This window comes from Carya illinoinensis, chromosome 7, assembly GCF_018687715.1.
Source record: "Carya illinoinensis cultivar Pawnee chromosome 7, C.illinoinensisPawnee_v1, whole genome shotgun sequence".
In the NCBI taxonomy this organism is placed as follows: domain Eukaryota; kingdom Viridiplantae; phylum Streptophyta; class Magnoliopsida; order Fagales; family Juglandaceae; genus Carya; species Carya illinoinensis.
In genome coordinates, this window is record NC_056758.1 from 12284744 (window position 1) to 12297301 (window position 12558).

Consider the following 12558-nt stretch of genomic DNA (forward strand, 5'->3'; position numbering starts at 1 on the left):
ATTTTTCACAAGGGGAAGCTATTTGAAACTGTTTTGATAGAGTTTGATAAACAGATTGTAATACTATGATTGAGAGTCACAGTGAAGTGAGTTCTGCTACATTTCACTATTTCACTGATCTAGATTGGCTGCAGGAGATTTTTACTACCTCTTTCCTACTATCCTTAGTTAGGAGAAGCGACAAAAAAGGAAAATAGCAAATAGGAGATGCGTCGAATCATTAGAGGACGAATGCCAGGAACTATGCAGGCATGTGAAGGCCATGCGTCACTTTATGAAAGTGGAGGTTGGTGGGATTTGAATAATCCGTGGTCGCTAGTGTCGAATATGCCATGCACGGCGGCAATAGGAACTCTCTGGTGTAGTGGTGCGTGGATCTCACGCGTGGGTTGAGCCACACGTGTTGCTCCTTTCAACATTCTATTTCTACCGTCTGAAGGATCGAAGGTAGGGGAGTCCTACGGTGATGCACTCGTAATCGTGGGGTCGGAAAGAAGTAAATCGACACTTTTCCTTACTATGGATAGAAAATATAATAAAATCTGAAAAAAAGAGTTGAAAAACACAATAAAAATTAATAAGCAGTAGACGAGAGAAATGAATGAGTCAAAGCTCCATTTCCCATTGACAGAAAAGATGAGATCTTTGAGTTTTAGTTGGGAGAGAAATCAAATGGAGAGAGATGGGATATCTCCATTTTTTTTTTAACTCAAAACATTTGATAATGTTAATAAATTATTTTACTCATATTTACAATTTTTTCATCTCAAAATATAATAAATAATTTAATTTTTTAAATCTTAAAATAAAAATAATATTTTAATAATAATTTATTTAATTTTTAACTTTTATCTAAAATTATTTGATCTCATTTAATCTTATCTCAATGTCCAAACCACATCTTAAATTTCCAATCAAGCGACTTAGATCAATAGTAATAATAAATAAAATTGCTTAGAAAAAAAAATAGTAATAATAAAATAATGATAAAAAAATTGTAGGTGTGATGTGTATCGCAGGGGGCTAATACACTCAACACCGCCAGTGTGTCCTCTGCAGATCGCAGTTGCACCGAGCTTCCCCAATCTTCTGCCATCAAACAAACATGCAGCAGGTAAGCAAAACCCGTATGAAACTCGAACAAGATCCTCAAATATCCATTCGTATGATCATTACTTCTATACTTGAATTTATTTTTATTTTTATTTTTATTTTTATCCATTATGCGTGCTTGAAATCTGACACGAAGGGTGGAGGTCCCGATACGGAGGTGACTTGGGAAGACCAGCAGAATATTAATAAGTTTGGAAGATTAAACAACCGCTTTCACGAGCTCGAGGATGAGATCAAAATTGCCAAGGTATACTGCATACAAGTATATTGGAAAAGTTATAATTGAGTTTTTATTTATTTATTTTAGTGTACGTGGTTTCTGATAATGTTGTATTGTTTGAGGTTCTTATTAAAGTTCGGATTCATCTTGATGTGCATTCATTTGTTTCGTGCTTTTCCCTCCTTTCTTTTTCCTGAATAAATACTGTCAGGTGCTATTTGGAGTCGTGAGTTACTATCTTTTTCATAATTTGAAATGGGTTTTGAGAAATTCTTATACTCCATTTTAATTTTGGCGTAATTTCGACGGATATAGTTTGGTTCTCACTTCATCTGTTGTTAACTCTTGGTAAGTATTTTTGTTACTTTCTGATTAGGGAGTTATTTAGATTTTTATTTAATTGTAGATGGGTTTTGGAAGTTAGAATTAACATGGCTCCGATTTTTTCTTTAATTTAAATAGTTTATTATTGTTTGTTTGGATTGATTGTGTTTGAATGTATGTTTTGTCAAACTTGTTGCTAAGCTGGATCTGAATAGTAGATGAGTTCCAGGTTTCGTTTAATGGGTTTTTTTGGATCAATTGAATATAAATGGAAAAAATAGTAGGTGTAAGTGTATTTTTAGTAATGCTTGAATTGAGCCCTAATAGAAACAGGACACGATGTGAAAATATGGTGAAAAGAAGATATTAAAGAGGACATTTTTTTTATAAGTATATGAAAGAGGACATTTGGGAAAGGCTAAAACCAAGGAAGTTAAGGACAAGCTAACAGCTCTTTTCTTGTGCATATATGTATCCTTTGAAGTCACGGTCTAATGGGCTTTAATTGTTTAGGTTGGGTGGGATTCTTTCTGTTGAGCTAACGCCCAAGTAAAGTCATCACCTGCATTCTTAAAAGATCAAGCGACTGTATAATCCCCAAGTATTCCTCAACTTTCTCCAACACACTTCTATTCCACATGACTACTACCACACCCAAGGACCGCTAAAATAGATAAGACCTACCAACATATTGTCAATCCCACACACTCTAGACAATGCTTCTACATATAATTCCATTTTATCTGAAGGCCCTTATTAGCCTCATTTAGCCCCCCTGACATTGCCAGTTATTAACCTTAGGCTTCATAAGCTATTGATGTCACCATCACTTTGGTCCTACCTTAACTTGAATGCCTTTCCTTTGCATCATAATAAATAGACCAAGGAAGCCACTTTAATTCCCTGTTCCTTGCTCCTGACTTGGTCGTTTGGAGATGACCCTCCTCTATAGCGGTAAGTAAAGTAGTGACCTAGTCCTCAAATCCTTCAAATGAGGTCCCCACATTGTTGTATCTCCTTCACCTTTTGTAGCATCCAATTGTTGTATTATGGCTTAGAGGCAAAGTAGTTGGAGGAACAACGTCCTTAGCCACCCTGATCATCTGCCCCAAATAGTTCTCCTTCCTAAGGCGCCCATGGCAATTCCCTTGTCCCATCCAGCCCATCCTCAAACTGCAATGTCTGGCCAACCCAATCTACCTGCCCATCTACTAGCTCCAAGTTATCTGACCTTTCACACATTACCAGTGATTGAGGGAGACGAGGACACCTTTCACACATTACCACTGAAGCTTGCAAAGATACGGGGGAGTTTGGATGAGGCCAAACCCAATACACTGTCCACTTTCACCACCCCTGCAAACTTCCTTATCGATATGGATCCCAGCAGTGTCGCATCTTCTAATAGACTTAATTGTCGGTGCTTCTTTCTCTATAACCTGGCATGAAGACTATGCCATTGCCGATGAGTTTGTATGAGGACCTACTGAGCCCACCACCCTGCCTCTTGACGTTTGCCCTACAATCTCCTTGCAACAACACCATGTTCTAGGGCCTCCTTATCAGTTGGCACACTTTTTTGGGTGATGCGCATAGTAAAATCCCCAATAATTGGCCCCTAGGAAGAACCTGCTTTTGGAGAAGATTGCCCGACGCCATTCTTGACCCACCACATTTCTTTGGGTTAGGTTAATTCCTTCCTCTATCATTTTAACTCATACCATTATATATCCTGATCCTCTGCTTAGGGCACCAGCAATAGTGGATCCTCTATTTTGGACACCTAAAACAAAGTTTCTTAGCAGACCTTTGAGAGCTTCTGTAAAGCTCAACCACCCCTTCCCTTTAACAGCTTCTAGTATAGCTCTGAACCCTCTTCTTGCGACACCACTTTAGCACCAAGTAATGATCGTACTTGTTGGAGCACCTTTGGGCCAAAAATGCATTGTTCTTGTCTCTAAAGGCTTTATGAAACTTGCCATTATGCAAGAATGCCGCACAAGGCTCCACCGTGTGTGCAAGCCAACCTACTGTGACTCTATGCATGCTGACCTCCTTCGCCACCTTTCTGCATCTTTCCACAAAACGAACGATGCCAGCACCTTCTGATATGGTTTTAGATACCTTTGTCTCTACAAATAACTTCCTCATGACACCCATTCTTCCCACTGTGATAATAGAAAAGAAAAAATGAACGAAAAGGACTAATGGAGGAGCAAAAGTAAAGGAGAAAATGATCGAATGACTAGTCAACCAAAGAAAAAGGAGACGTAATTATTTTTAGTCAATGGCACCGGAAAGAGCCATCATAGAGGGAGAGAGGGAGGCGCAATCCTAACATTATTACCTTAGCCCGGTTTTGGAAACGCTACCCACTAAGCTATTAGGCCAAAAATCCTTAATATCAACCGCATCTTGCTTCTTTGGAATAAGATCAATTAAAGTAGCATTAAGGTTCTTCTCAAAGAAGCCTTTCAAGTGAAACTCATGGTAAACCTTCATTACCTTTTCTTTTAGTACATCCCAACAGGTTTTGAAAAATCCTGTCTAATATCCATTTGAGCCTAATGCCTTATCTCCACGTAGGGCTCTCACTACCTCCCACACCTTGCTCACTCCAAAGGGTCTTTTTAACCAAAGGGCCTCCCTCAAGGGAATTGTTTGGTGGGTAATGTTTCCAACATAGATCCCAACTAACTTGTTCAGTGTACAAATATGGAATCAATGGTATTATTTCTTCTATTTGAATAGGCCAGCCGATGAAGGACTTAGTACATTTATCCCCCTCTTGAAGCCACCAACCCCTGGACTTTAGTCTCCAACATATCTCCTCGATAAGGGTTGTCCCTTGCAGGTCACTTATAAGTGTCTCATTTAATCTCTCTTCACCATAAAATGGTCTATCAATCACTTTGAGGCCTTTTAACTCTTAAAAAGAAGTCTATGCTATTTTCCAATATCCGCAAATACCTCATTCCAAACATCCATATAATCTTTTAACGTTGTTTTTTGCATGAAAATATAACTTGGAGAGCCTTGAAAACATTTTGAGTCCCACCACTACTTGGTTTCTTCCAAAAAGCCTCGTGATTTTAGCCACACAATTTCAAACTCAAGTTATCATTTGCAACCCTGAATATCCCCACAATCTAGAAAACTTACAATTTCTAAGCATACCCTATAAGATGCATCAGAGAAATCTAGGCATGCTTTTTGAGTACTCAAGTTCAGAATCTCCTTTCCTATACTTTCTATTTATTCAGGCTATCCCTTTTGAGTTCTGTATAATAAAATCTACAACTACTTATTGAGGGGAATAAACAAAGATGCTAGAGAGAATTCGACTTGATTCATGAGCATCTTGTGAAGTATTTTCATATCTTGATACACATTAGAAGATGAACCAGAATTATGAGTGAGAATTTCAATATCTTGAACTAATTTCTTAAGAACAATTAGGAGGGAAACTCTCAGATTGCAACAATATGGAAGATGGTCCCAATATGTTAGTAGTGTATTTGGAGGAAGAGGAATGAAAGAAGCTTCAAAGACTGAGAGCGGTCAAGGGGTTGGCCCAAGTGGCGAAGGCCTTGGTCTTGGGGTACCACTCCCTTCAAGGTCCGAGGTTCAACACCTCATTGGTGCAAACAATCCTTTGGGGCCACAGCCTCTAGTGAAAAGCCAGCTATTTAACCAGTTCCATGTTGAGAAACTTCTGAAGGTGTGGTGCACGGGACCTGGGTTTACTTTTCATGGGTGGATACAAAGGGCCCCTACCTTGGAGAGGTTCCCAAGCATATAATAAAAAAATAAAAATAAAAAAAGAAAGAAAGAAAGAAATAATTGTTTTCTTAATACTTTACTCCATTGGTCGATTGTAGCTGATTTTAATGGCATGAATTTATTGCATCACTAAACTAGCATTCATAGGTGATGCTCTTGTATATTTCCCATATACTCGGGCTTTTGCCTATTCTTATGATCAAATAAATAACTAAATAAATAAGGCCAATTTGGAAGTCACTAAATGGGCTAGTGGGTTGTGTAAGTTTTAGGTCTTTGAAGAAGATCGACTTGATTACAAATTGTTTAGTTGCTTCAAATGTCTGCAATGGTGCAATTCGTTGTCCTATTTTATTATTGTAATACAAGTGATGCAGGACTATGAAAAAAAAAAAAAAGGTTGTTGTACAAGAAAAGCACATAGTAGAAAAGTAACTCTGCAAGATTGCTTTCGCATTTATGTAATTCAGTGATGGTTCAGCAACTAGCACAAAGGAATCTTGCTAAAAGTTTCTAAACCTAGTGATGCAGGACAGAAGCTAGGGGACTCTGATACCAACTCTGATGCATGAGGCTTTGGAATTCAGCACTATAGTTACATTTTTTGATGGAATCTTGGTTGCAATTGTATTTAAAAGTTTTTTTTAGTTAATTAGTATGAACAAGTTTTGATTTGATGCCTCCAACGTTACTTAATTAGAAACCATGAATTTTCTGGCAGTAGGCTGTTGAAACAAAATTGATAGGGCAACACAACTTAGACAACCACTTTTAGGTTTCCTAAGCAAAATCACTCATAGGAAGGAGAACACAATCAAGCCCTTAGGTCTTTAAGAAAAACTGATGGGATTTTATTGAAGTCATTCTCCATATATTAGATTTCATTATTGCCTTGTATTATATAGGCTACTTCCAAGCTTCTTCATGCATGGACCTGGATTCCTTGGTAAAACAGGAAAGTAACTTGAAACACTCTTGAACCAAGATATAAACTACCAAAACAAAATAGGGAAAAAAAAGAAGCTCAAAACATAGTAAAAGAGCCCTCTATATGTTAGAGGACATGGTTGTAATAAGTGTAACTTGTGAGGGTATAATTGTCAATTGCATGTAGTGTGTGTGTATATATATATATTGTTGTGCATCAATGAATAAAAAATGTGAGGTATTTTCCCTCCATGACTATCTACATGGTATTAGAGCCACACTTGCCAGAGTAGTTTGTGGTGTTTGATTGGAGTATGTTTGATCGAAGTAATTTTTGGTGTTTGATCTCAATTTTGTCGTCTGATCTAAGCTCAATAGTGGCTTCTACTGTTGGATCCGAGAGGTCATTGTCATTTTTTGAGCATCCCGATGGCTTCTCTTTTAGTTGTCAACAGTCTACACCAGGGGTGAGTTCGTTGTCATTGTCTGTGCATCCTGGTGTGTTCCCCATTGTCAGCAGTTGTCAGAAGTGCTGCCTGTTGCCAGCAACATAGTAGGGACGAACTGTATTGTTGCAGGAATAAGTGATCCCATCCTCAAGTGCGAATAACCCCAACTTGGAGTCAGAGCTAGTTCCTATTTGGAATAACACCTATATGGTAACAAGGATAAGGTAATTCCCAGATCACTTATTCTTGTTTAGGATAACCTAATCCGGTTTTAAGTTTAGGTTGAAGTCGGTTTCGGTCGATACCCGATTCCGGCCGATACCAAGCCGATACAATGTAATTTTGACCGATATAGGGCCGCAATTTTGTTATTCGGGTTCTTTTTTGGATACTTGGATTGAGTTTCTACATTTCTAGATTGTATTTTTCGGATTTTCAAGTTGAATTGTAGCTTTTCCCATATCCTATGTGGAGTTTTTGTCTCTAAGTTCAATTGTGATATTTTTTCTACATCCATGACAATGAAATTTGACTCACAATTACATGATGTGGTTGCCTCCTATGTTGCTTCTGGTGGCCATAGAGGCCGGGGCGGTAAAGGTCCACGTGGGGGACGTAATGCCAAAGGTAATTTCACTCGAGGTTGAGAATTTCGTAAGTGCACCTATTGTGGTCGCACTAACTGCTTGGTGGACTATTATTGGCATGTACATGGTAGACATTTGGATATGCTAATTAGGCCATTTGCCAAGATATGATTAGTATATCAAAGGATGAGTATGATAAGCTTTTGGGTTGCACATGGGCTTCATCTTTCACAACTACTCCTGTCCACTCAGGTACAACATTTACATGTCTTGTCTCATTCACTCAAGATCCATGGATCATTGATTCAAGAGCTAATGAACATCTGACCGGTTTGTCCTGTCTTATCTAAGTTAGATACTGTGACATCTCTAAAAAGTGTTACTTTCACTGATGGTTCTCTTGCTAAGGTTATAGGTATAGGATCCACTAAGCTCACCACTCTATATCCTTGTCATATGTTCTATATGTTCCTAGTTTTCCCTTTAGTTTGATGTCCATTAGTAAGATTACTCAAAGTCTTCAATTTTCAGTGACCTTTTATTCCTTTTCATGTGTCTTTCATAATCTCAAGATGGGGGGGAAACAAGAGTGGTACGTGCCATGAAATTGGTGGTCTATATTATCTTGATGTTAAACAGTCACCCACTTGAGCCCTTACATCCTCCTCATCATCTATTTATGAATGGCACTGTCGCCTTAGTCACTCCTCTCTTTCCCTTTTGAAGCATTACTAATCTAGGAAATGTGGCTTCATTTTCTTGTGAAGCATGTCAATTTAGTAAACATCGCTGTATCTTTTGTACCTTAAGTTGATAAACGAGCATTGAGTCCTTCTGAATTGGTTTAATCTGATATATGGAGACCAATCAACATTGAATTAAAAAAGTTTCAATATTTTGTCACATTTATTGATAACTACTATCGTGTGACATGGGTGTTTCTGATGAAGGCAAGATCTGAACTTCTTTCCATATTTGAAGTGTTTTGGAAACAAATTAAAACTCAATTTAACAAAAAGTTTCAAGTTTTGCAATTTGATAATGTTAGAAAATATCAATCTAGAGTTTTTGCTACTTAAGTAATAAAGGAATTGTTCATCAAATTTCATGTTCTTATACACCCCAATAGAATAGGGTGGCTGAACACAAAAATCATTGTTTATTAGATATAACCTAAGCACTTTTATTGCACATGCATGTTCCTAAACGATTTTGGAGTGGTTTTTACTGCTTGTCACGTTTATTAACCGTATGCCTTCATCAATTGTCGATGGTTCCTCTCCCTACTTCATCTTGTTTCTTTCATCTTCACCATTTTCCCTTCATTAAAAAATCTTTGGGTGTGTTTGATATGTTCATAACCTTGGCCTAGGTTTTGATAAGCTTGTTCCATGTTCTGCCAAGTGTTTTTTTTTTTAACTTAAACGCTACTTCACAAGTGTTGATGTCACATTCTTTGACTCCATGCCCTATTTCTCGAATACACGTTCGAGTGTTGAGTGTGATTTTCTACCATTACATACTCTTACACTTTCTCCTTCACACTCACCCAACCTTACCCAACCCTCCTCAATGCCTTCCCCAGTTCCTTTACAGGTTTACTCTCGTTGCTTGAGGCCGTTGGCTCCCTTGCCTCCACCAACCATATCTCCATCTTCAGATCCTAAGTGATCTAGTTCTTCAAACTCTCCACTTATTGCTCTTCTCAAAGGTACTTATTCTTGTGTTACTCAACATCCGATTAGCCAATTTGTCACATATTATGCTTTATCTTCTTCATTCTCATGTTTTACTTCTCAACTTTAAAACTTTCTGTTCTTAAGACAATTCAAGATGCTTTATCTGATTTGAGATGGTGGATAGTTATGAAAAATGAAATGGATGCTCTTCACCATAATAGGACATGGGATCTTGTTCCACTACCACCTAGTAAACAACATATTGGCTATAAATGTGTATATACAATCAAATTTTATCTTGATGGTTTGGTGGAACGTCTCGCTTGGTTGGTAAGGGTTATATTCAAACATATGGCATTGATTATAAGGAGACTTTCTCCACAGTTGTTAAAATCTCCTCTGTTTGAATGTTGATCTTTCTTACTACTAATTTAGGCTGACCCTAATTTCAGTTGAATGTTAAAAATGTAATTCTGCATGGCAACTTGCATAAAGAAGTTTATATGGAGCAACCACCTGGGTTTATAGCTTAGGAGGAGATCGAGGTACCGTATGCAAGTTAAAAAAGACATTATATGGTTTGAAACAATCTCCTCGAGCATGGTTTGGGAAGTTTTTTTATGCTATTTTGGCGTTTAGCATTCATAGATGCCAAACAGACCATTCAGTATTTCACCTACATAGTGATGCAAGTCACATTTTGTTGGTTGTATATGTGGATAACATTGTAATTACTGGGAGTGACTACTAGAATCGCTAGGCTGAAACCGTTTTTACATGATTAGTTTTAGACAAAAGACTTGGGCAAGCTTAGATATTTTCTTGGAATTGAAGTCAATAGATCTAAAAAGGGTATTAACCTACCTCAAAAGAAATGTGTACTTGACCTTCTAGAAGAAATCAACATGTTGAGTGTATGACCCGTTAACATCCATATGGACCCAAATCGTAGATTCTTGAAAGAGGAAGGAGAGTTGTTTGGAGATCTAGCTAAGTATGAAAGACGTGTTGGGAAATTGAATTATCTTACTATCACTAGACCGGACATCTCTTATGCAATGAGCATACTGAGTCAATTTTTACAAACGCCTAGGGTCTCACATTGGGATATTGTAATTCATTATCTTTGTTATCTTAAGCAAGCCCCTGACCTTGGATTGTTGTATCAACCAAATGGACACCTTAGGGTTGAAGCCTTTTCAGATGCTGATTGGGCAGGATTCCATTTAGATAGAAGATCTATTACTGGATATTGTACCTTTGTGGGATGTAACTTGGTTATATGGAAGATTAAGAAACAAGCAATAGTAGCTCGGTCTAGTGCATAAGCTGAATACAGGCAATGACTCACACTACTAGTAGAGGCAATATGCACTGCGACTTGATTATCACAAAATAACTTAAGATACTAGTGGCTATGTTTGGATACTGAGACTACTTCAGGTATTCTCAACACTTCTCACTACTATTTATTACTTTATACTTTTCACCTAATTTTACTACTATTCATTATTTTTTACCTACTTTTTATTACTATTCATTATTTTATTATTACTTTTCACTTACTTTTTATTACTATTCACAATTCTTCTCAACACTTCTTAATATCCAAACCCGTGACATTTCTATACCTTATGTGAATTCTGTTGATCAACTCGCATATATGTTTGCTAAGTCATTGTGTTGGATTCGATTAAAGTTTATTTGTTTCAAGTTAGGTTTATATGATATATATGCCCTAGCTTGAGGGGAGTGTTAGGGGACATGGTTGTAATAAGTGTAACTTGTGAGGATAATTGTCAATTGTATGTAGTATATATGTATGTAGTATATATATATACACATATTGTTGTATATCAATGAATAAACAATGTGAAGTATTTTCCCTCCATGACTGTCTACAAAGGTTAAAATCTCTTAAAGCTTTCCACATGCCAAAGCAATCGGCAACAAAATGCATACTCTTAGGGGGATGCTTGGAGAATGAGATGAGATGTGAATTTTGTGAATAGTAGTGAGATAGTTTGAGTTAAGTATTTATTGAGTTTTGGGAAAGGAGAGAAAAAGTTCAATAAAAAATATTATAAAGTTAAAATATTGTTATAATATAATTTTTTAGTATTATTTTTGTTTTGAGATTTGAAAAAGTTGAATTGTTTTTTGTTTGAAAAATTGGGAAAGTTGTAATGATTAGTTTGAAAAAGTTGTAATGAGTTGTTTGAAAGTGTTTGTATTTGAATAATGTTTGGGAAGGAAATGAGATGGGGATGAAATGAAAATTGTTTCGAAACATCACCTTAATTAGGGTCTCCAAGATATAATCATACCAAACAAACCATTCCAAAGTAATATGGCAATAAAGTCCTTTCAGTTGAAACCACAAATGTTTACTAGGTTAGTAGTTGGATATCATGTATCAAGGGATTTCCCACTGTAGCATAAAATCAAGGTGTCAACAGGAAACTGGAACAATATGCTTACAAGATAAAGAGTAGAGGGAAATCACTTTATCATAGATGCAAAGTAGATCGGTTGCTTGGTTACCCTTGAAGTTTCCAGTCTTTTGTTTTGGTCAATAATCTGTGTCTGCTTTAAAGCTCATTAAAGCATGAAATCTTTTATTTTCTGAATGCAATATGACAGTGAAAATGTATATTTATACGAAGCTGAAGAGATATTTCCTGTTATTTCGTTTAATTATTTGCCTCTTCTTACTAAATGATCTCTTTCCCGCAGGAAACAAATGATAATTTGGAGGATGCTAGCAACGAATTGATTCTCACTGATGAGGAGGTGATTCGGTTCCAAATAGGTGAAGTCTTTGCCCATGTGCCAAAGGAAGAAGTGGAAGGCAGGATAGAACAGATGAAAGAGGTGACAGGCCAGAACTTGGAAAAACTTGAAGCAGAAAAGGATTCTGTTCTTGCGCAGATGACCGAATTGAAAAAGATTTTGTATGGGAAGTTCAAGGACTCCATCAATCTAGAGGAGGATTGATAGGGATGAGCTGTAACTTTTGTATAATTTCGTTAGTTATGCTCCGATGATATGATTACTTGACGTCCTGTAGATTCTGATATGTTTAGATATTACAGGTACTTCACCATTGTCATTAGATGGTAGAATTTATAAGGGGGTGTTCATCAGTCTTCTTGGCATATGTCATGAATTGGTTTCTGTTTTCTGGTTAAGTACTTTTAAACACGTTCTGTTTCAAAGAAGTCTTTATTCTTTTTTACTTTTTATTATGTATTAGATATTGTAATTATCTTGTTTATATCTCTTATGTTTATCTTGTCAGCTGAGAAAAGAAGTAGAAGTGCATGTCCCCTGATGTATTATGCATGTTTGATTCTTGTTGATCCCTAGGCTAAAGAATATTAAACTGTTACCAGATATTTGTGGATCTCTACCACGCCAACTTAAGAGGGAAAGACACACCCTTTCCTGCCTCCTTCCGGATGGCTAATGCTAGA

General features: G+C 36.9%; 1 protein-coding gene across 1 annotated transcript; it reads left to right on the forward strand.

Annotated features, from left to right (window-relative positions):
• The first annotated feature begins 960 nt into the window (after positions 1-960).
• LOC122316774 (probable prefoldin subunit 4) lies at positions 961-12320 on the forward strand. The gene is made up of 3 exons (XM_043133549.1): positions 961-1114; positions 1250-1360; positions 11819-12320. Exons 1-3 carry the CDS (start codon positions 1106-1108, stop codon positions 12077-12079), a joined length of 381 nt encoding a protein of 126 aa, XP_042989483.1. The 5' UTR covers positions 961-1105; the 3' UTR covers positions 12080-12320.
• The last annotated feature ends 238 nt before the right edge of the window (positions 12321-12558 follow it).